The 24,797-nt window shown below is 38.0% G+C and overlaps 1 protein-coding gene across 10 annotated transcripts in view; it reads left to right on the top strand.

The window, feature by feature from the left end:
- Positions 1 to 24,797, top strand: part of USP16 (ubiquitin specific peptidase 16) — a 27,382-nt gene extending 2,585 nt beyond the window's left edge. For 3 of the 10 annotated variants that reach the window (XM_043593782.1, XM_043593783.1, XM_043593784.1), the window contains 17 exons: positions 745 to 846; positions 2,766 to 2,944; positions 5,853 to 5,956; positions 6,770 to 6,873; positions 7,793 to 7,977; positions 8,756 to 8,851; positions 10,104 to 10,234; positions 10,567 to 10,654; positions 11,732 to 11,810; positions 13,595 to 13,686; positions 14,040 to 14,096; positions 15,004 to 15,180; positions 17,053 to 17,716; positions 18,811 to 18,905; positions 20,038 to 20,124; positions 24,102 to 24,258; positions 24,348 to 24,797. In XM_043593782.1, the coding sequence (XP_043449717.1) occupies positions 786 to 846; positions 2,766 to 2,944; positions 5,853 to 5,956; positions 6,770 to 6,873; positions 7,793 to 7,977; positions 8,756 to 8,851; positions 10,104 to 10,234; positions 10,567 to 10,654; positions 11,732 to 11,810; positions 13,595 to 13,686; positions 14,040 to 14,096; positions 15,004 to 15,180; positions 17,053 to 17,716; positions 18,811 to 18,905; positions 20,038 to 20,124; positions 24,102 to 24,258; positions 24,348 to 24,472 (2,481 nt within the window). In that variant the 5' untranslated portion in view covers positions 745 to 785 and the 3' untranslated portion in view covers positions 24,473 to 24,797. Of the gene's footprint in view, positions 1 to 744; positions 847 to 2,765; positions 2,945 to 5,852; positions 5,957 to 6,769; positions 6,874 to 7,792; positions 7,978 to 8,755; positions 8,852 to 10,103; positions 10,235 to 10,566; positions 10,655 to 11,731; positions 11,811 to 13,594; positions 13,687 to 14,039; positions 14,097 to 15,003; positions 15,181 to 17,052; positions 17,717 to 18,810; positions 18,906 to 20,037; positions 20,125 to 22,209; positions 22,404 to 24,101; positions 24,259 to 24,347 lie in introns of those variants that run through there. The other 7 variants (XM_043593785.1, XM_043593786.1, XM_043593787.1 and 4 more) reach the window with 5 other exon arrangements.

Below are 24,797 nucleotides of genomic sequence, written 5' to 3'. Positions count from 1 at the left end.
CAGTGGATCACTTTTTAATTTTTTTTTAACATTCATTTATTTTTGAGAGAGAGAGACAGAACATGAGTGGGAGAGAGGCAGAGAAGAGAAGGAGTCACAGAATCCGAGGCAGGCTCCAGGCTCCAGGCTCCGAGCTGTCAGCACAAAGCCAGATGCGGGGCTCAAACTCACGGAACATGAGATCGTGACCTGAGCCTAAGTCGGACACTTAACCAACTCAGCCACCCAGGTGTCCCGGCTTCGGCTTTTTATATTTGGCTTTGAAATTTGTAAATTTTCTAACTCCCTTTAGTAGATTATCTTCAGACTTGTTTTAAACTTTTCTTGGAGAAATGATCAGTTTAGACTGCAGACCTAAGAAGCATAGTTTAGAAGGAAGGGGCATTATCCTGTTTCAAAGTGCCTACCACCATTCCACATTTATGTAGTGAGAAATTGAATTCCCAGTAGTGTGAAAGGGCTGAGATTTCTCAAGAAAGACAGGTTCTTTCCTGACCTTTACATTCATTGCCAAACTCTAAACCTTATTAAGAATCAGTTTTCTAAGCTGTGAAAAACAGGGGTAATACTATCCTGTCTCCTTCAGAGTTCTTACTGATAATATGTGAATGGTCTTTGTATGTTACAAAGTGTGATGGACATGCACAGTATGTGGCTTAGTTATATTACCGTCTCCTAGAGAAATATAAAACCTACTTTTTTTTTTTTTTTTTTTTGTCAAGCTAACTTTATCTTGTTTTCTAGATTGTTATTTTGTGTCAGTAAGTAATCCATAAAGTGCCAACATGGGAAAGAAACGGACAAAGGGAAAAACTGTTCCAATTGATGATTCTTCTGAATCTTTAGGTATATTTCACCAATTGAATCTTTAAAGTTATGTTTATATCCCTAAATGGACATATATTTTAATATGTACAAATGGGATCAAAGTGTACATTATCATTCTGTAATTGCATTTTAACTTAATGTTTATATCTATATGTTATTGAATAGTTTTGACAGCATTAAAATTTTTTTTAATGGTTATTATTTATTTTTGAGAGAGAGAGAGACAGAACATGAGTGGGGGAGGAATAGAGAGAGAGGGAGACACAGAATCTGAAGCAGGCTTCAGGCTCCGAGCCGTCAGCACAGAGTCCAGTGCAGAGCTTGAACTCACGAACCATGAGATCATGACCTGAGCTGAAGTCGGACGCTTAACTGACTGAGCCACCCGGGCACCCCTTGACAACATTTTTAATGGCATGATATTCCATTGATGTAAGGACCATGGGTGCTGATTTCATAATTTAGGTAATTCCCCACTGTTATACATTTAGGTAATCTTTACCTTTTCAGTGATATGAATGGAGTGATCTTAAACATTTTTGTAGCTAAATCTCTGTGCACATCCAGTTCTCTTTTTAGTACATATTCTGGAAGTAGAATTGCTGAAATAAATGGCATACGTATTTTCAAGGCTCTTTTGGTTCTGTTGCCAAAATGCCCTCCAAAAGTATTGTAGTAATTTACAGGCCCGCTAGTAGTGAAATAAAGTGCCAGTTTCCCCAGCCTTTATCAATACTGGCTAGTATTATTTGTAAAGACCTGCTGATTTGCTAGTTGAAAAAGAGTATTTTCTTTTTTTAGTTTGTGTTCCTTTGGCCACTTGCTGGGATTTAGTAGTTTTTTAATATGATCTCATTTATATTTATTTTCTTTTGGTGCAAGTTCATTGTGCGTAAGCTAAATGTGCCACTTGACTGGTTTCTGAACCTCTGGGGTCCTTGAAACAACTGAAGCGCTTTAGAGTGGCTTGCAGAGCCCTTTATTGATCTGGTCCCAACAGGGTTTTTGGTCTCAGGTCCCGCTGCTCATTTTTACTCACGTGTGACTGCCAGTCTGAGGAGACAGCATGACATTTTATACCTCCGTACTCTGTTCATGGGATGTGGCCTTTTCAGTTGTTTTTTCACTCCATGAGTTCATAGCTTCAAGTGTGAGCTTTGAAGTCAGAAAGATGTGAGCTCAAATTCTGGCATAGCCACTTAGTAGTTATGTGATCTTGGGCACTAAATCTTAGTTTTCTCATCTGTCTTTGGGGATAGTAGTGTCTTTCTTTTAGGGGGGATCTGATAATTAAATGAGATAGTGTATGCAAAACATTTACTACAGTATTAGGCTCATAGTAAGTACTTAATATCAGAACATTTTATTACTGTTATTAAGGCTGTACAGATGTTACCTCCTGTATGTAAACTTTATTAATTTCTAGCCCTTCTTGTACTGCTCTAGCACATTTTGGAGATTCTTATGTGTTTATTTATTTATCTGCTTCTGCCAGAATATAAGCTGTTCAAAGAGAAGGGCTGCGACTTGGTCTTTTTTAGGTTCCCTGGCCTTTACCACAGTGCTGGCCCTGCGATAGTTTTATTGTTGACTGAATGAAGGACCTTCTCTGTGAACCTTTTAAGATAAAGGGGATAATTAATATGATAAAAGCCTTGATTTTAAAGGAAATAGTTAAATAAATTGAAGTGATTGGAATTGGAATGGTGATGGTTGTACCTAGGAGTTCAAAAAACAAAATTTCAGATTTGTGTAAAATCTCTTTCTCACGTAATCATAATATTCAAACATCAAACAGGAATTTAAGTTTTTAGATTATCTAACAGTTTGTTAATGGAGTAAATTCATTTTTAATGTTCACATGAATGGTAAGTTTTGAGATTAACCGCAGAAAGCCATATTTTACCTCACCTACTCCTTTTTATTTGTCTTAATAGAACCTACGTGCAGACACATTAGAAAAGGATTGGAACAAGGTAATTTGAAAAGGGCCTTGTTGAACGTGGAATGGAATATTTGTCAAGATTGTAAGACGGACAATAAAGTAAAAGATAAATCTGAAGAAGAAACGGAAGAAAACCCTTCAGTTTGGCTATGTCTTAAATGTGGCCATCAGGTATGCTTAGGTTTTGATCAACATGGGGTTTTGTAAAACTCTTTGAATTTATTTTAGAAGGTATTACCTAAAATCGCAGTTTGGGTGAGTAGGCTGCCAGCTGGCATAGGCCCTGTTCCCTGAAGAACAAATCTGGGGACTGAGGTTTGTGTATAGGTGGTTTACTGCAGAGTGCTTCCTGGTACCACAACCTGGAGGAGAGTTAGGGAAGCAGGATTAAGCACAGGGAGAAGTTGAACTAAGGTGGAAGTGTGATGGGGCCTCACCTGATCCCATGATGAACTCTGGCCTTCAGAGAGGTTCTGAATCGAGGCAAGGGGCCAGGCTTTTGTACTTGTGCATAGGCTAAGCATTGGATGCGGGATGCCCCTGAGAAGGGGGGCTAACCTTAGGCAAGGCAACTCCATTCCATTGAGGATAATTCCTGGGGATGAACAGACTGAGCTGTGAGCTGTTAGCAGGCCACATTTATTTATGGCAGCTGGGGGATGGGTAACTTCATCGTGGGGGATGGAGGGTATCTAGTAACAGAACAATTGACAGATATTGCCATGGTGCTGAAGGTCAGAGACTCTTAGTTTCTGTTAGTGGTGGCAAGTCAGGTTCATATTTTGGGCAACTGGGCTGCTAGGCATTCCTGTCATGAAGCTTTAAGATGAGGCAGAGAACTTTTGTTTTTCCTCTTCAGTTGAAATTTCTATTAAGATAATTCTAGATTCACATGCAGTATAAGAAATAATAGAGATATCTCTATGTAGTTTGCCCCATTTCTCCAAGTGGCAACATTTTACAAACGTCATAGATGTCTGTAGAGTTTTGTCACCTAAGTAGATTCATGGATCCACCACCACAGTCGAGATACCAAGTAGTTTGAAATCACACGGATTTGTTTGTTGCCCTTTCTAAATCCTACCCACTTCTCCACTGCCATCTCTCGCCCAGGCCCATGACAGCCACTAATGTGTTCCCTATTTCTAAAATTTTGTCATTTCAAAAATTTTACGTGAATGAAATCATACAGTATACAGCAATTTTGGATTGGCTTTTTTCACTCAGCCTAATCACCTGAAGAGTCATCTAAGTTGTGTGCATCAGTAGTTCTTTTTTTTTTATTGCTGAGTAGTGTTTCCTAGTATGGATATACCTGGTATATCACAGTTTGTTTAACTGCTCTCCTGTTGAAGGACATTTGGGCTGATCCCATTCCAAATTTGGTGATTACAAATAAAGCTGCTATGAACATTTGTGTACAAGTTTTTGTGTAAACTTAAGATTTCCTTTTTCTGGAAAAATGTCCTCAAAGTGCAATTACTAGGTCATGTATTAATTGAATTTTTAGTTTTTAAGAAACTGCCAAACTTTTCCAGAGTAATGTTTTTTTATTCCTACCAGCAGTGTATGAGTGATCAACTTTCTCTTCATTCGTGCTAGCATTTAGTATTGTCATGACTTTATTTTAACCATTCCAAAAGGGGAATAGTGATAGTTCATGGGTCAGACAATTTGACGATATCTGAATGTTAGCAAAGAACATATTTATTGTATTTGAAAGATTTTCACTGAAGGTCTTACGTATATAGGTGAGTATATAGGTGAGAATTGTTACTTCAAATTTTCCAGAATACATTTCTTATTATATATTTTATTTTGCTATCTTTTTAATTCCTAAGGGTAAGACAGTATCACTATCAAGTGTTAACTTTTGTCCTACTCTAGTTACCTTTTGCCCTGTTAGCAGGTGATTCTCTCAAGACAGGGCATCTCATTCTTAGGTTTCAGGTGATCTCAAATGGTGTTATATTTTTCAAAATTAATGTCAAATTTCAACTCATTTATTTTAGAATCGAATGTTGAGTGGGATAAATTAAATCGTTAGTGTTGATATCGTGGTTAAAAGATTAGAAACCATTGACGAACATTTCCCCTTCAAAGTATATTTTTCGTTATTATAGAAACAGGACCACTTCTGTAGTGCAATCCGGTGGAGTTAGTTGGTGGCCTGGTTCAGATAGATACACAGGGAAGATATATCTTAGCAGTGATTTGACCAGCAAAAAGCAGAAAATCCAGTCAAGTTCTTTTATGAATAGGCCTCTACATCTTGTAGGTGGAAATCTCCCATTTACTTGTTCAGTTAATGCTTATTAACCTCCTTCCATTTGCTACATTTTTTGGGTAACAGAAAGATTAATTCTGTTTTCTGGACTTTCAATATTTATGGTCCAGGGGAGGAAAGGATACAAACACTGGTAACTTTAATGTAAAGTGGAAGATAAAGAATGCCACAAGGAATTTACACCATGTTTTGTAGGAATTTGTTTACAGTAAGACTACAGTGTTTTCTCATCCGGGAGAATAAGCATAGGCTTCTGAGAGGAGGTGGCTTTTGAGCTAGATCCTGAAGACTGGGTGGGATTTGATACAGGAGAATATGGGAGTTAACCCTGGAAACATAGGTTGAGGTCAGATGGTATCAGGTTTGTTAATTAGGGGTTTCAAAGCAATTTGTAATTTTTGAATGGAGTGTATGAACAGAACTTTGTTTTAGATACCAATAAACTGAAAAATATGATTGTGAGGAAAATGCTTAGGAAGCCGTTAAGTTGCTCACACCATACCTAGTGAATTCAAGACTTCATTAGCATGGTGTAGTTGGGACTAGAAAGGACAAGTTGGAGACGAAGAGTACTTTGAGTGCACAGTTCCTAAATACCTTCTTCCTGAGTTGTCCTCAGTTGCCTGTTCCTATTTAAGTTTTCACAAAATTTGGACTCTGTCTAGAATCTAACATCTTATTTCCAAAATTGTAAGAATGACAGTTTCTCAGGCCACTTCCTTGTGCATTAGGGATTATGAATTCTCTTGGTGAACGACTGTGGCTTTGAGGTTTCTGATTATGATTCTCTAGGGCTGTGGCAGAGATTCTCAGGAGCAGCATGCATTGAAGCACTATATGACACCAAGGTCTGAACCTCATTGTCTGGTTCTTAGTTTGGACAACTGGAGTGTATGGTAAGTTTCAACTCTTGTGCCTGTCGGTTGACTGGAAACTGTTTGAAGTATTGGAGAATGGGAGTGTTTGAAATGTTTCGGGAGCAAGAAGGTTTAAATTTTTGTAGAATTTCTTTAAATACCATCACTTTTAGAAGGCTAGAGAATGTCATATTTGCGTGCCTTTTGCTTAGTATTGTACACGCATAGAAATGGTTGCGTGTAGAAGACATAAATCTTTCATCCTTTTGTTTTTCTTGCTTGTGATACTATAAATGGCATGTGGTCGGTTATTATTTAAAAATTGGGACACTGAAAACAAATTTCAGATGAAGCGAGAATATAGTAAAATTTTGACAGTTAATTTGCGTGAAAATCAATGTGGGGCTGGTGTGTATATTTCCTGTATTGTAACATCATCAAAACAAATTTTCACATCTTTAAAAACCATTTACACAGTGGTGTACACTGAACATCATCTGTCAGTTGTAAGATTTGTTAATTTTGATGATGTGGATCTATATTTTGAAATCTGTGTAGAAAAAAACTTTTGACTTTAATATTGTAAATAGCCATTTCAGTAAAATATTTGGAGTTTTTTTTCACCCTGTTTGTATATAGCCATGGTTCTGGCTAACCTTACTAATGGTCTCCTATTAGTAAATCTTGGACACTATGGATAGTCTTCTTCAAGAAAACACAGAATTTTTATTTTCACTTTCTTTAATAGGATAAATTGGTTGTTACACACTTTGGGTTCCAGGAATTATAATTTGTCCCCTTTTTTGGTTGACAGTTTGTCACTTTTCTTCTCTGTGATCTTTTGGGACACAGGTGTTACCTATGTGATGATGAGGTCCAGTATTGTAGTTCAAACAGATTGGGTCAGGTGGTTGATTATGTTAGAAAACAAGCTGGAATTACAACTCCAAAATCAGGTAAAATTATTTATTTCTCAATATACTCTGTAATGTTGACTTGTATATGTTACCTGTCTTATGAATGTATTTGGATTAATTTACCGTACTACTTGGCATTACATAAACCTCAATAACATTAATTGTGGTTTATTTCAAACTATGAAACTATTTTTGGTTAAGAATGTAAAACAGTGGGAATAGAGATAAGTATGTGTCAGAAGGAAATCTGAGGAACAACCTAGTCAGATGTGATGGAGAGTCTGTGATGAGTCTGGAGTAAGTAACAAACAGTGATGCCCTTTCTGTCGGGGCCTCGAGGTACACCTGCCTCATACTGAATGTATTTTGTTATATTTGGATGATATACAAGTGAAGTGCTTGTAACTCCTTCAAAAGGCCAGATATTTCATAGATTTTCTTCATACATAGTTAAATTGGGTTGGCATACATCATCTGCTGCTTTAAGCTTGTTTTGATTTTCACAGTCACAGAAGTATCTTTGGCACAGCCAGAATTGTTTGTTCCTAACTTCAGTATTTGTTTTTGACCCATGGAATTTCATTTAAAAATTTATTTCATGTCTGCATTCTTCACTTGATTGTTTCATACTCTAATTTCATAAAGTAGGATGTGCTTGCTCATTTGCAAAAAGCTTCTGTTAAGTAAAAAAGGGAAGATTTGTGCCAGACATAAACTGTTTGGTTTTATTTGTCAAACTGTTGCTTACATCACTTCTGAATTTGTTTCATTGATTTTTCTCTTTTGATGGTAATTTACTTATATTTGTTAGAAAACATTTAAAATGAAACAGCTGGTGAATAATGATGTTGGGTAAAATTCACGAATTCTAGTATTCTGTCCCAAGTATTACTTTGCATTTGGTATAGTTGTACTACACATTTTGCCAAATCTTTTTTCTTCCTTTTTTTTTTTAAAGCAGCAAAAGATGGTAACATTGAACTTGAAAATAAAAAATTAGAAAAGGAGAGTAAAAATGAACAAGAGCGAGAAAAAAAGGAAAACTTGGCTAAAGAAAATCCTTCCACGAATTCTGCTTCCCAAATAACTGTGAAAGGACTCAGTAATTTGGGAAATACATGTTTCTTCAATGCAGTTATGCAGGTGCCAATGTTAATTTTTCCCGTATTAAGAAATTTTTTCCCCTCATAATATAGGATGTTTTGGCATGCTTGTTACTTAACAGTATTTTTTTTCCCCCCAAGTAATTTATTTCTGGGTTTTTAAAGAATACTTAAGGAAAGGTTGACTTCGCATGACAATAAAACACTGTGCTAAGTATTGGGGTGCGTTAGAGGCCATGCTGGTCTTGAATTCTCCCACTTGGGTGGGGGAAACACAGGATAACCTAGTACAAAAACAAATACTTGGTAGGGTAACTACTTCATGTTGGGTAGTAGGTAGTGCCCTTTTGAAGTGATGAGTAAACTCTAAACTGAAGTACTTATGAGCCAAATAAAGTAGGGAGAATAGCATGCCATTACTTTTTGTTTCCTGAGATAGATATAATAAAGGCTGCAGTGTTGATAGTGATTTTCTGTTTCGATAGAATGGACACTTAAGAAATACTTGAATTATTTAGGGGTGCCTGGGTGGCTCAGTCACTTGAGTGTCTGACTTCGGCTCAGGTCATGATCTCACAGCTCTTTTGAGTTAGAGCCCCACATCGGGCTCTGTGCTGACGGCTCGGAGCCTGGAGCCTGCTTCGGATTCTGTGTCTCCCTCTCTCTCTGCCCCTAACCCACTTGCATTCTGTCTCTGTCTCTCTCAAAAATAAATAAACATTAAGAAATACTTGAATTATTTAAATATTTGAATGATGAAATAAATATTTGATTTGCCTTTAAATAATTTTCCTTTTCTTTTCCATTCTACGTTTCAGAATTTGTCACAAACACCAGTGCTGAGAGAACTACTAAAAGAAGTAAAAATGTCTGGGACAATTGTAAAAATTGAACCACCTGATTTGGCACTAACTGTACGTACTTTAAGTTTTTTGTTTTTTTTTTTAAGTTTATTGATTTATTTTTGAGAGAGCTTGCAGGCGCGTGCAGGGGAGGAGGAGACAGAGAGAGAGAATCCCAAGCAGGCTCAGCCCTGCCAGGGCCGAGCTCAATGTTGGGCTGGATCTCATGAGCTGGGAGATCTTGACCTGAGCTGAAATCAGGAGTCAGACGCTTAACCAACTGAGCCACCCAGGCGCCCCAGGATTTTCTTTTACAGTCAGTAATTTTCCTCTCGGAATATACACATTTTAAATTACTATCATTATTACTTGTTAATGTTTATTTATTTTTGAGAGAGAGCATGAGCAGGGCAGGGGCAGAGTGAGAGGGAGACAGAGAGTCCGAAGCAGGGTCCATGCTGTCAGTGCAAAGCCCAGTGTGGGGCTCGAACTCATGAACTGTGAGATCACGACCTGAGCTGAAGTTGGACACTAAACCGACTGAGCCACCCAGGCATCCTGCCATTCTAAGCTATTTTAAAGAATTGATGCTCATTTTCACCTTTTTTGTTTGTTTTGTTTGCTTTTGTTTTAGGCTACTGAGTTAAACATTTTCAGGCTAATAGATTTAGCTTTTAGATTTATTTGCTATGTGTATGTCATATTCTGCTGTGTTCTAGCATTCAGTGTCCTTCTTGGGAAAGTTGTTGATATGCATGAAGCCCTAGGCATACATTATTTTTTTTTACAGCTTTTAAGGTGACTTAAATGCTGTGTAGCCAAATGAATTTTACCCTATCAATTTTTTTAAAAGTTTATTTATTTTGAGACAGAGATAACACGAGTGGGGAGGGACAGAGAGAGAGAAAGGGAGAGAGAGAGAATCCCAAGTAGGCTCCACACTGTCAGCATGGAGCCCGATGCTGGGCTCAAACTCATGAACCGTGAGATCATGACCTGAGCCGAAACTAAGAGTCTGACATTTAACCGACTGAGGTGCCTAGGTGTCTCCTACCCTTTTTTAATTATTCATATTTTGCTCTGACTCTTTCAGTTCTTAGGTGGTAAGCTCCTGATACTCTAAAACTAAAACAGTAGAACTGAATTCTTCATCCATAGTCAGTGACCGGGAACTTTCTCTGTTGTTCCTGATGTACATTTTGAATTTTTAAATGGGACAGTTTTGTCAGGAACACTGGCAATGCAGGCAATACTAGCTACATTTTCGTAAAATAAATGTTTCCAAAATTTGACTGAAGAAAGCAATTTTTATTCCCATATTCAGGAACCCTTAGAAATAAACCTTGAGCCTCCAGGCCCTCTTACTTTAGCCATGAGCCAGTTTCTTAATGAGATGCAAGAGACCAAAAAAGGAATTGTGACACCTAAAGAACTCTTTTCTCAGGTCTGTAAAAAGTGAGTATCTGCCTTGATTCTGTTTTCAGTGCCTCAGTAAGATGCTGAGAATTAATATGAAAAACTCAGTAGCGTTAGAAGTCAACCCAGTAAATGTATTATAGTGTGGTTTATTTCTTTTGGATTAAAAAATATGAACTTTATGTGAGAATTAAATCTGCCAAGGATGTTGGTGAACTAAAGGGAAATTTTGAGAAACTGCAACACTCTGAGATTTTGGATATGATCTTAAGATTTTTGTAAAAATAGTTCATATTTTAAAAGACTCATCATTGCTTTTTTTCTTTCTTTTTTCTGTTTTGTTTTCTTTCTTTATCTTTTATTTTCTGTAGAGCAGTACGGTTTAAAGGCTATCAGCAGCAAGACAGCCAGGAGCTGCTTCGCTATTTATTGGATGGAATGAGAGCAGAAGAACAACAAGTTAGCATATTTCGACCCGTATATTTTATGATCCCATCTTCATTAACTTGTCTGTCATTTGAGGTCTTAAGGATTGTTAAAGCAATGAAAACTAGTCACTGAGGCCATCGTATTTAAAATTTTTTTTCTATACCAGTGTTTTCAACCAGTATGTTTTATCACCAGAATGAATGAAGAGAATTAGAAACGATTCTCCTTTTCATGATGCTCTGTTTTCCTTGCTGGTTAGAGCATTATTGTTCTTTGGGAGTTCTATCGTACTAGCCTACACCAGAGAGCTCCAAAGCGTTGGAAAATGTTTCTCCCAAAACAGTTCCCAGTTGCAGCGCATTCCTACTCTTATTCTGAGTGTGATTTAACACAGCTTTTTGAATCTAGGAAGTGCGTTCACTTTTAAGAGTCAGGGAGCATAGTTACATTTAGAAATTTCTGCAAATTGCCAGGATATAAAGTAAAGTATTTGGGGATGTTGAGTATAATTAATAAATGTAATAATAAGACTAGTGATAACAAGTGATAAATAATGATAATATTTAGTTTGCTCTTATTTTATGTCGAGCACTGTTCTCAGAATCTTATGTGCATTTCCTTACTTGGTCCTCACAACCTTTCTGTGAGGTAGATGCTGTTAATCATTTTCTCATTCCATAGATTGTGAAACTGGGATGTGGAAAAAGTGCATTACCTGGTTGAGGGTCACCCAGTAATGATGGCGCTTGGCTTTGAGGACCAGAGTCCCCTGTAGCTCTCATTTAAACAGTCTGCTTCTAGGACATGATATTTCAGTGGTCTTTCCAAAGGAGGTGGGCATGTGCTGAAAAGCTTTGGTTTGAATAGATTAAAATCTTGAAGTAAGACAGTGCCTTTGTTCAGGGGTTAGTGCTTGTTTTATAATTCTTTTTAGCTCCTTGAATTAATTTTGAAAATGTGATTTTAGAAATACTATTTTTTATGCAGTAAGTTTGGGGAGCTAATTCTTGATCACTTTCTTGACTTGATTACATATTTTCTAAGGAAAACAAACTATAAACCTTTAAAAATTTAATAGTATATATATATCCATTTTATTACTTTTAGAGAGTGAGTAAAGGAATTCTTAAAGCATTTGGTAATTCTACTGAAAAATTGGATGAAGAACTAAAAAATAAAGTTAAAGGTAATGTCTGACTTTTTGAACTAAAACACTATAGTTGAATTCTTCTGTATCTTAGGACAAGATATTGGCACGTGTATTTCAAATTCACAGTTATTAACATACATTTTTCTTTATCACCATTGATTTAAAAAAATTATTCAGAATTCCAAGGGTGAATATTTTGGAAAAATTTAACTTTTGGTGTATTTTTATGCACTATTGTAGTGAAATTTTTAAAGGTAGAGCTAAGATGACATCACAGTTTTATATTTCAAAAGCTGACACAGTTGACCCTTGAACAATGCAGAGGTTAAGGGTACCAGTCCTTTCCCTGGCCATTCCCACACAGTCAAAAATCTACTTATATAACTTTGACTCTAAAAACTTAATTACCAATAGCTTACTGTTGACTGGAAGCCTGACTGATAAACAGTAAAGTAACACATATTTTATGGGTAATATATATTATGTACTGTGTTCTTGTTCTTATAGTAAAGGAAAGAATGTTATTAAAATCATAAGAAAGTTAAAATACATTTTCAGTACTGTACTATATTTATTGAAAAGAATCGCACGTGGACCCGCACAGTTCAAACCCGTGTTGTTCGAAGGTCAACTGTATTTCTAATGAGCAGTGATATGTGAATTAGACTTGTCTGTGAGTTGTCAGTAGCTGGCTTATTAATTGTGGAACCAACTTCATTATTACTGTTTTGTGTGGCATTTAAAGGTTTAGGACAGATCAGTCCAATAGAACTTTTGTGATAATGGAACTCTTCCATATTTATGCTGTCTGATATAGTAGCCACTGGCCACATGTAGCCATTTAACCCTTGAAATGTGACTGGGGTGACTGAGGAGCTAAATTTTTATTTTTATTTAATATTAATTTAAATTTAATATTCACAAGGTCTAGTGGCTACCATATTGTAAAGCACAGTTGTTTGTTTTTTCAAGTAGACTCCATGCCCAATGTGGGCCTTGAACTCTCACGACCCTGAGATCAAGAGTTGGATGCTCAACCAACCAATCCAGCCAGGCACACTTGTAAATCACAGTTTAGAATCAACACATAGCACCTGTTTGCCTCCTTGGTGTCCTTTAGGGCCAGGCCAGTGACAGAGAAAATCCTGCCCTGTTGGCACTATCTGTCATCAAGTGTGTTTCTGTACAAATGGGTACACCTGTCATTTGAATAAGGGTGATACATTTCTTGTGTTTAGAAAATTGGGTGACCAGGTAGTAAAATTGTCACCTTACACTAACTTACCAAGAAAACTTACCGAGGTTATTTCTGGGAACATAGAAAAATCAAAAGAAAGATTTTGTCTGAAACATTTTCCTGATGGTTTTCTTGTGTTTTGTTTTGATTTTAAATGGAGTTCAGTCTTAGAGTTCGTAAAACAAGTTACATGCATTTTCTCCTATGTTTGCTGCTGAATATTAGAATGGTAGAGCTAGAAGTGGTCTTGAATATCGTGTAGCTTAGCCCCATCTGTTCATTTTACTAGTGGGGATATTGATAGAAAGTCTCACTGACTTGCATGGTTTATTTTGCACTGACTAGATCTAGGGTGAGAACTTTTTCTTTTTACAAGACACGATTGTGTTACATTGTGTTTATGCTCAAAATTGGAATATATCCTGCTGATGATAGCATAAAAATAAAAATTATAGTAATTATGAACAGAAAAAGCCTATGGGATCAGAATTAAAAATAAAATTTTAAAGTTAGGTAAGTAAATAGTTTTAACTTACTCAGTTAATTATATAAGGGTAATTGATAAACATTTTTCCCTTTATAGATTATGAAAAGAAAAAATCCATACCAAGTTTTGTGGACCGCATCTTTGGTGGTGAACTAACTAGTACAATCATGTGTGATGAGTGCAGAACTGTAAGTTGCTGTGGTGTGGACTGGATCCACGCATTAAGATTAATGCAGTGTAGTTTGTGAGTTGTGTCCTTCAAAAACAGAAGTATCTAGTTTTATAAGCTGTTCTTGGTTCAACTGCCCAAATCTGCATAGTTCTGTCCTGGGACTATGAACCCGCCCCTTAGATCTGAAAGGAGTTAGTTTAACATTTTAATTTATTTCCCCTAACCCTAAGTTTTCAATGCTGTATAATTTTTCATTTTCTTAAGTCTTTATTTTAAAATGTCCCCCTCCCCCCGTGATCTGACTATATAATGTCTAAAGTGAATCTTTTTCTTCTTTTTACTTTTTTTTTTTTTTTTGGGTTGGTTAAGGTCTCTTTGGTTCATGAATCTTTCCTTGATTTGTCTCTACCAGTTTTAGATGATCAGGTAAGACTTACTAAACTTATTTTATGTAAGTAGATTTTTTTCCCCCTGTGTTAGATTTTATAACGGAAGCCTCCTCAATTTTTTTCCAAGTTTGTACATTAGCCCTTGTAGGAATTTTTAAACATATATTTAAGATAGAAGAATTTTAAAGATTTGAATAAAAATTAGGGTAAATATCTTTTTTTTTAAAGAGGATAGTTGGTGTGTCTAGAATTCTTTATAGATAATTAGCTTGATTGGTATACATATAGGGAAGTGTTTTCTTCATATTAAAAGTTACTATTTCTTTTCATTATTTAAGAATAAACACAAATCCTTTAAAGTCTTCAGTTCATACACGTTAATAAGAGTATCTCAATTTTCAGCCATATCAATTTGGTTCCTATCAAGTAGTAGTTGGAGAAAAGAAAAGACGTTATGAATATTGGATAAATCATTATTCAAATTAATATGAATGAGGGGTCCCTTTAATCACTGTTACTTAGTGATTAAAGTCTTACCAAACTTACTTTATTTTCTCTTTTTCTAAAACTCTTTAACGTGGAAAGGAGAAAGATAAAAAGGGCTGCCTTAGTGGGACAAGTACATCACTGATAAACACGAAGTGCATTTAGAAAAAGACACAGTCACAGTGTGATAGAGCATGTACCTAATAACATTCATTATATTCCTTTCTAGTTAACTTGCATGTAAAGTTGTCTTTTTTACTGTTTTGTTTGTTTGCTTGTTTTGTCAGTATGTGAGGATTGCTTTCTAGTAATTGAGATGAATGCATTTTGTCTTGGATATATTTTCAAACATTGTGGAAAGTAAACGTAGTGTAAAATAGTAGAAAAATATTTAGGTAACATGAAATCTTTTCACCAAATAGTAGTTGTAAAATTTTATTTTTGGCCCATATTTTAAGAGTGGTAAGAAAAGTATAAATGATAAAAATTTGAAAAAGACGATGGAGGATGAAGATAAAGACAGCGAGGAAGAGAAAGATAATGACAGTTACATGAAAGAGAGGAATGACATTCCCTCAGGAACAAGTAAGCACTTACAGAAAAAAGCAAAGAAGCAAGCCAAAAAGCAAGCCAAGGTGGGTAACTGGGAAGAAAACTATGCTTTTCTAATTTTATATCTGCAACGGTTGCGTTTGAAGTCTGAGTGACTGAAAGAAAAGGTTGTGCTTTTTTGTTTTTTATCTTGCATTACTTGTGAGAACTTTTAAGAATTTTAGTTCATCTTAAACAATTTTTTGAGTTCTTAAAATTTAAAAATTTAAAAATCTCTAAAGATGTACAGTGAGAGGCCCCCACCAAGCCTGTCCTCTTACGACGTAGATGACCACTTACTTAGTTTCATACGTGTCCTTCCAAAGTTTTTTGGGAAATAGGATTAAATACAAATACGTAGTCTTGGTTTTTCCTGCTTTAAAAAATTATACACACTGTTCTGGACCTTGTGTTTTGTTTGTTTCTACTTAATTAGACTCTTGGAGATTTTTCTGCGTCAGGATACAGAGAGTCAGTTGTTTTAAACAGCTGTATGCTATTCTGTTTTATAGATGTAACCATAGTTCATTTAACTGCTCCTCTGTTGATTTAGGTTTGTAGTCTTTTGCTAGGTAATAACCTGTGCTCTGCAGGGAATAATCCTATACACCTGTCATCTGTAGGGCACATTTTGAGAAGAGGGATTGCATTTGTAATCTAACTGCCCTCCACAAAGGTTGTACCAATTTATATTCCCACCAGCAGCATACGAGACTTGCTGTTTCTCTTCATCCTCGACAGCAGTTATGTTCTATGACTTCTCCCAGTCTGATGGAAAATACTATCTCAGTGCAGTTTTATTTTCCATTTTGTTTAACATAAGTGAAGTATGTTTTTATGTTTGAGTCGTTTGTGTTCCCTTTCCTTTACAGTATTGTCTTCTGTCCGTTCTCCATTTTTCTTTCATGGTTTAACTGTTTTTAGCCAAAACACATTGGAAAATGTGTCCTGCGTATTGTCCTTCAGCCGTCTGGAATTACAGATTAGCCTCACAGGGACTGTCATTTTACCTAGAGTCTTCAGGCATTCCAGTGACAAGAGTGTGCTGAAATGCCTTCCCCTTCTATGTGGAAATGGGCTGCAAATGGGAAATAAAATGCTTCTAGGAAGGAAGTCCTTTGTCGTCCTCTGTACATGAGGCTTCCTTGCTTCCTCCCTAATTTTGGGCTATTTGTTTCCTGGGATGTTCTCCTCCATCCTGCCCAAAGCAGTCCTGTACTTGTGCATCCTTGAGTTTTCAGTTTGCTTTTTCTTCCCTCAGTGAACCTTTGACCCAATAATCATAACTTGCACAGGTATACCCCTTCCTGTTGTGTGTATAGTCAGACTCCCTGCTTGGTTCCATACTAGTCTGCTTGGGTGTAACAGTTACCGTCTCATCCATTGCTCTGTCTAGGTCACTTCTCTTAGAGCACAGACCATGCCTTGCACAGTTTTATTTGCCCTGTGTAATAGTATTTTGATGATTGGTGATGGTTTATTCCTGCTTTAAATTAAAGAACTTTCTTCATAATTTCTTTGATCCCTGATAGTAAAGGAACTTTTAGTTTTTTTTTTTTTTTTTTTTTCAACGTTTATTTATTTTTGGGACAGAGAGAGACAGAGCATGAACGGGGGAGGGGCAGAGAGAGAGGGAGACACAGAATCGGAAGCAGGCTCCAGGCTCTGAGCCATCAGCCCAGAGCCCGACGCGGGGCTCGAACTCACGGACCGCGAGATCGTGACCTGGCTGAAGTCGGACGCTTAACCGACTGCGCCACCCAGGCGCCCCGTAAAGGAACTTTTAGGATCAGAATTCTGGGAATGAACTCTTCCTTATAAACTTATTTTGGATTGATAAGCAAGAAAACCTGATGTGGTACATGCATACTCTTTCTCTTCCTATTTTTAAAAAACGTTTTATGCTTTTTGCACAGAACCAACGAAGGCAACAAAAAATTCAAGGAAAAGTTCTTCATTTAAATGATATCTGTACCATCGACCATCCTGAAGATAATGAATGTGAGGTTGAAATGTCACTTCAGGGAGAAGTGGATGTTAAGTCCAACCATATCTCAGAAGAGGAAATCACACATAAAGAATATTGCGTTAATCAGAAAGATTTGAATGCCCAAGAAAAAATGATAGAAAACAAAACTGACAATCAAAAATCCACAGAGGAAGTAGATATGAGAAATGTCAACATGGATAATGATTTGGAGGGTCTGGCCTCTTCTCCCACTGAATGTCCTAGGAATTTAAATGGTGCCTATCTGACAGAAGGGAGCAGTGGAGAAGTGGACATTTCCAGTGGTTTCAAAAACCTTAACTTGAATGCTGCTCTTCGACCTGATGAAATAAATATAGAGATTCTGAATGAGAGTCATTCTCCTGGGACCAAGGTATATGAAGTTGTAAACGAAGATCCAGAAACTGCTTTCTGTACTCTTGCAAACAGGGAAGCTTTCCATACTGATGAATGTTCAATCCAACATTGTTTATATCAGTTCACCCGAAATGAGAAACTTCGAGATGCAAATAAACTGCTTTGTGAAGTATGCACCCGGAGACAGTATAGTGGACCAAAGGCAAACGTAAAAGGTATTTGGAGCCTCTCACTGAAAGTGAAATTCATGTTCAGGGGCCCGTTTTGCACTGCATAGGTAGAGTACTGCTATTGTAGTTGTAGCAGGATTTGGACGGCATCTGGAAGTTCCTTCTCCTGTGTAAATATTTTGGTAGAAGGATAGACAAACAGATTGAAGTGGCTGATGCTGTGTGGCAGCCTGACAGCAGATAGAGCGGGACAGTTCGCTCTCCAACACCTCTTTCTGTGGCCAGATCATCCCCCTGGGATTTATCACAACAGGGTCCTTACCCTTACAGATAGTGGCTACTTCTTTGCATCCTCAGTTTCCTGTCAGCATTTGTGATGGCCCTCATCTCCTTTGTATCCAGGAAGCTTCACTTCATCAGTGTACTCATGAGATATGCCCAGTGCCAGGTACTGGGAGGACAGCGCTTTCTTCTAACCTCCCTCAAATACACAACAGAAAAATACTGACAATTCCCTTTCTCCCCAACACCCCCCCCCCCTTTTTTGAGCTTGAGTAAGTGGGGTAAGGCGGGGTTGTGGATTCCTAAGGATTCTTCCTAGAGTTGTTGAAACATTTTAAAGGTCTAGTTTTTTATTTATTTGCATGTCAATACAAATAGTAAATTGTGTTGATTTTATAGCAGTTCTGTTCGCCTTAGAGCAGACATTGGCAAACTGTTGTCCACAGGCCAAGTTTGGTCTGCCATCTGTTTTTGTATGGGGTCTAGACATGTTTTTATTGATGAACATTTGAAAGTGATCTGATGGTAGTACTAAGTATGAGCCCCAATTAAATGGTATCTGTCCAAAAATGATTTCATTTTTTCCCTCAGTAGACTGTAGTCGTACTCATTTGTTACTATATTTAGAATTACATCAGTGAAAAGTTGTGGGAATTTGTGGAAATTTTTACTGATACCTACAACATATACTTAATTTTGGCTCTTGGTCCACAAAGCCCAAAATATTTATTATCTGGCCCTTTCCAGAAAGTTTAAAGATGATTGCTTGAGATGTTTGAAATGATTTTATAGTAAATGTGAATGCTTTAGAAATCTAAAACCATTTCCACACTGCTAAAATTTCTTTTTTTCTTTAGGTGAAAGGAAACATGTTTATACCAATGCCAAAAAGCAGATGCTAATCTCTCTTGCTCCTCCTGTTCTCACTCTCCATTTAAAGAGATTTCAGCAGGTACCCTTTTGTTATCTCAAATTTGTTTTAAATATTTAATGCTTTATTTGTTACTGTCTCACTATATTCCTGTGTTTCTTTGGTTTTCTGTTATTTCTTAATTCTAACTTTAAAAAAGTAGAGAAGTAAGAAATATATACGGGTGTGACAAAAGCTTAGATGAAGATACCCGTCAAGGTGGAGGAGAAACTTAGGCACAATCCTTCCTCAGTTTTACTAGAATTCATGTTGCTCTTTTTAGTAAAATTAGTATCTCACTCTATCCTTAATTTCAGGTTAAAAAAAAAAAAAGCCCAGCGTACTAGCTGTATTTCACAGTTAAGAAATTAGTGCTATTTTTCTGTTGTGTGTGTGGTACGTTCTTTGTACTGACCCTTGATAAAAAGACATCGATACCTTGGATTTTCATCATTTTGGTGACCCTGTTTTTTTCTGGAAGACTTTTACTGTAAGCAGTACAAGTTTTAAACTCAGTTCCAAATTTCCAAAGAACCTTAAGAATGTATTCCCTCCTGTGGTTGTTATATGGGTTTGATTAATTGGGTGGGTGTCTCTGAAATAAGCACTAAGCTTGGGTAGGGAGGGAGGCTCGAGAGGATGTGTTGTACAGGAAAGTATTTTCCAGTTGTTGAGTTTTAAGCACTTAAAACCTCTGGTCTAATGTGGCTTTTCTGGATGGCTAAAGCAGAAACACTGAGAATTTTCTCATGGGAGTAGATTTTTTTTTTCTTAAGTTTATTTATTTACTTAGAAAGCATGTAGGCATGCTTGGGAGGAGCAGAGAGAGAGGGAATCCCAAGCAAGTTCTGCACTGACAGTGCAGAGCCTGAGGCGGGGCTCGAACCCACAAACCACGAGATCATGACCTGAATTGAAATCAAGAGTTGGATGCTTAACCGACTGAGCCCATGTGCCCTGGGAGCAGCTTTCTTAATCTGTTGGGGTGTGGGGTGTGTGTTTGGTGTGCACTTCGCAAAAATCATTTAGTGGTCAGAAAGAAAAGAGTCTCCTGAGAAGACTGAGCTAGGGTTTGATGCTGGTGTTCTTTTGTGCATTGGGGTGGGAGTACAGTTTAGTTAATGTGTACAGCTTTTCTAGGAAAATAACTCAATCTGTTGTCTCTCTTTTTTAGGCTGGTTTTAACCTACGCAAAGTTAACAAACACATAAAATTTCCAGAAATCTTAGATTTGGCTCCTTTTTGTACCCTTAAATGTAAGGTAGGTGAAAGTGGTCTTTTTGGGAAAATCCTTTAAAGGGAAATCATAGCTTATTTACCAGATACTCCCAACAGTAACTCACTGAAGTACGAGGTTGATAAGAATGAATAGACTGGGTCTTTGATCTTTGTACCATTACAATTTCAAGATCTGTGATGAATCATTTGGAACATTATTAGGTTGTTAATTTCAGTTAATTTTTTGAATCTCTATTAATTGTGGCAGACATTGTCTTGGGAGCTGAGGGCACAAAACTAAAGATCAGCAGATACATTAAGTAATTTCAGTTAAAAAGAAATTTTTTTTTAATGTTTATTTGTTTTTGATAGCGAGCAGGGGAGAGGGAGAGAGAGGGAGACACAGGATCCAAAGCAGGCTCCAGTCTCTGAGCTGTCAGCACAGAGCCCAATGTGGGGCTCGAACCACAAACTGCAAGATCATGATCTAAGCCGAAGTCAGAGGCTTAACTGACTGAGCCACCCAGGCGCCCCAAGTAATTTCAGTTTAATATGGTTGAGTGTTATAGACACAGAGCGGGGGTGGTATGCACTTAACCCAGTATGTTGGTGGTTCAGGAAACGCTCTGAAGTAGACCACACCTTAACCACTCTTTACAGGAGTAAGAGTTAGTGTGATGGGTCAAGAGGAAATTCAGTTTTCCAGGCAGAGGGACCAACCAGAGCAAAGACAAGTAAAATGACATGGTGGGGGCTAGGGACTAGCAGTAGAAGCAGTTGTAGAGCTTCTGGTACAAAGCTAGAGAATGTTGGGAGGTGAAGCCAGAGCAGTGAGATGCAATGAGGTTTGGAAGATTATCATGGTGAGCAACTTGGGCTTTATTAGGTATGCAGTGGGGTGCCACTGAAGAGTTTAAAGCAGTGGGGTGACAGCCAGATCTGTGTTACTATACGAGTTACTTGCTGAAGCATGGAAGTTGGATTTTAGGCAGGAGCTCTCTGTTTGTAGGCTGTTGAATTAATTTAGTCAATAGATGGTGAGAGCTTAATTTAGGATAGGAGAGGGCAAGCTTGAAAGAATATTTCATGGGGTAAAATTATCCAGACTCATGGCTTATACAGGCTCTGGAAGCTGAGGAAGAGGCCTTGAAATGGATGGTAAGGGTACACAAAAAAGAGTTGAGCATGATTCCTGAGGCCTGGATTGAGTGACAAGGCATTTGGTAGATGGGAGTACCATTCATTGAGGTAGGAAATACAGGAAGAACAGGTTGGGAGGTAGAGAAAGGATAATGAATTTGGTTTTAGATACACTGAGTTTCAGGTATTTTTGAAATACTCAGGGGGACACATTTAGATGTGCATGTCTGAGGCTCAGGGCAGAGAGGTCAGGTCTGGAGATAAAGATTTGGAAATCAGTACATAGGTGATGGTTAAAACTATGAGGCTAGGATCCCCTGTGTAGAGCATGGAGAAAGAGAAGAGATGGTTAATGACAACTCTGGTGAGCATAGGGGTGTAAGAGGCATATGTAGAAGAGGAGGACACCACCAACGATCTTGACAGATCTCCGTGTTGAAGAATTTGGACAATTGGAGAAGCTGTAGGATTATATTCGGATTTCAAATGCTTCAGTATAAACAATAATTTGTGTGCAGAATTTGAAGTGATAGAAATTCTCCTATCCTCCCTCCCAACTTAAAATTTTAAAATTCTCCAAGAAAGGTCTTTCAGAGCTGGTGGGCAGAGTGAATTGTAATTGTTTTTATATTATCACCATGGTGCAGGGCCACTTTTGCCAGTAAGCAGAAATACCTTTGGTTGGATTAGTTTGAACACAAGGGTATTAGGAATCTATTGTTTGCCTACATTGCCCTGCGCTCAAGCTTAAGGGAGAAGACTGGGTGGCCTCAAGTGTCAGCATATCAGAGAAAAAGACCTAGAAAGTATTTGTGGATTAGAAGGTATAGAGGTCATGGTAAAATTTTTAAGAAGTATTGGTGACTTCAGTGGATTGAGCAATGAATGACAATATTGGAAATAAAGCATATAGGTACGTTTGAGGCATTGTTGAAAAGGAAAAGTGGTAGATCAATTTTTTTTTTTTTTTTTTTTTTTTTTTTTAAAGTCTGGGAAACTTAGGTGGGTTTGCAGAGCAAGAGGAAAATCTAGAAGTTAAAGATACAGAAAAGAGAGGTTTGACTGAGCAAGACCCTGGAGGAAGCCAGAAGGGCGGGGATGAGGACACTAAGTTGGACTGTTGTTTCTGAACAAAAGGGACAGGATACTTCATCTTCCTGAGAATGGGCAACTTACGGTTGGGTAGGTTTTATCTGTTTTCCTGAAGTGGGAGGTGAAGTCAGCTACAGAGAATAATAAAGGTGATAAGGAGAGGCTATAAGGAGTGGTTAAAGACTGGGCCTGTTGCTATGAAGGATAGCTGTGGAACTAAGGAGCTAACTAAGGAACAGGTTCCAAGATTAGACAGTCACATGGGGGACCCTGATGAGTCCTCAGTGAGTTTACCAATCTACAGGGATATGTAATTTTGCTTTCTGGCAATAGCAGCTGTTTGGGTGTGTGGTTGGGAAGGCTCATCGTAGGATTCAGAAAGGAGTTTTGTTTTAATTAAAAAAAAATTTTTTTTAATGTTTATTTATTATTGAGAGACAGAGACAGAGCAGAAACACAGGAGGGGCAGAGAGAGAGGGAGACACAGAATCGGAAGCAGGCTCCAGGCTCTGAGCTGTCAGCACAGAGTCTGATGTGGGGCTCGAACTCACGGACCGTGAGATCACGACCTGAGCCAAAGTAGATGCTGGACCAACTGAGCCACCCAGCCGCCCCTGGAGTTTTATGATCAGTGTGCTGGCAAGGCTAGTGGTGGGTGTTAAGAGAGATTATTTGTAAGACTGATACACATGGTTCAAGTTCTCCAGCTTTAATATGCATGTCCTTTGGGCATCAGTAGGTCTTGGGTGGGGGTCTAAGATTCTGCATTTCTAATAAGCCCTCAGGTAAATGCTGACACTGCCGTTCTGTTGCCATCTTGAGCAGTGAAGACACAGACCTGATAGGGGAATGAGGCCAAGAGAGGCTTCCTCGGCCAGGAGAAAGTGAGGACTCCAGGATCCAGTTAGGTTAGAGAGAGGGGAGATCGGTGAGAGGAGAACTGGAAGAGCGGAAGCCTTGTGAACGGAGACTAGAAAAGTGGGAAGACTTGAACAGTTCTGGGTGAGGATCGATTGCAGAATATAGGCCTGGCACTTAAAGTGGGATGGCAGGAGAAATCCTGAGAAGCTCACTGAAGGACAACTGAAGTCCCTAAGGAAGCAGACAGGACTTGGAGTGAAGGATGGAGTTCTTCTGTGAAGAGGGGGCCACAGATTAAAGAGACGACAGTATTATTGACGGATAATGATGCCCATTCAGGGGGACTTTTTACAAGAGAACCTAAGTGGAATAGTTGTCTGAAAGCAGCCCCAGCTCAGAGAATGCCTGTCCTTGTCACCAGTCAACCCTGTGGCATATGGGGTCTTAAAAGAATAAGCGGCCTCCACCATCTAGCTAGCGGAAGTGAACCCTTGAGAAGCCAAATCTCTGAGGAACGTTTGTAAACATAAGGGGTGGTTGGGGCACGACTTAAACGTGATCCTCTTGCTGTTAAAGTCTTACAGTCTCGGCAGGAACTGGAACGATAGAGCTGTTAAGGTATTTCGCAATTATCAGAGCCCAGGACTCCTATGGAAACTGGCAAGTTCGGTTACTTAAGTATCTGGGCCTGGAAGCTGCAATTGAGGCAAGTGGCCTCTGGTTTGTGATTCTGGCAGACCGCAACGGTGACTTTCTAATAAAAACCTAAGTGTGACACTACTCTGTAGGGGGAAAATAGTAGTCAAGGTCAGACTCATGAATGATCTTACATTCTCAAAGGTTAGAAAGCCTTTGCTTAAATTATCTTGCCCATGGCATCTATAAACGGGACTAGAACTAACTTCTGAATTCTCTTCATTTTGAAAGAATGTCGCGGAAGAAAACACAAGGGTACTTTATTCCTTATATGGAGTCGTTGAACACAGTGGCACCATGAGGTCAGGGCATTATACTGCCTATGCAAAGGCAAGAGCTGCCAACAGTCACCTCTCTAATCTTGTTCTCCACGGTGATATTCCACAAGGTAGGAGGGCGTGGGAAATTCTGGCATTCAGAGGATTATGGCCAAACCAAAAAATAACGGAACTTCCCATTTATGTTTTCTCCTGACAGATTTTGAAATGCAGTCAACCAAAGGGCAGTGGTTTCACATCAGTGACACGCACGTGCAAGCTGTGCCGACAACTAAAGTCCTGAACTCACAGGCGTACCTCCTATTTTATGAGAGAGTACTATAATCGTTTCAAAAAGTGCTTTCTCCACAAACAAGTTTATAGCTTTTAAAGTGGCTCTAATTAATAATAAGCGAAGACTGACTGTAAAATCATGTTTAATAAAGAAGCGAAGACTCTAAGATCATGTTCACTTAAATACATGCCAGAAGAAATGTTTATTAAAATATTGAAGGGAAAATACCTAAAAATTTACAATGGTTTTGTATTGTCATAGTGGTTTTTATTCTTGCTTCCAGTTTCTGGAAAGGATTTTGAACCCCAGTCCTCTGTGCTTAAGTATGTCTGGTTGATGGGTTGTAACACATCAATAAATCGACTTACCCCCAAA

Source organism: Prionailurus bengalensis, chromosome C2, assembly GCF_016509475.1.
Source record: "Prionailurus bengalensis isolate Pbe53 chromosome C2, Fcat_Pben_1.1_paternal_pri, whole genome shotgun sequence".
Classification (NCBI taxonomy): Eukaryota; Metazoa; Chordata; class Mammalia; order Carnivora; family Felidae; genus Prionailurus; species Prionailurus bengalensis.
Note: the sequence above shows the minus strand (reverse complement) of the source record. Positions and strands in the feature narration are given on the sequence as shown.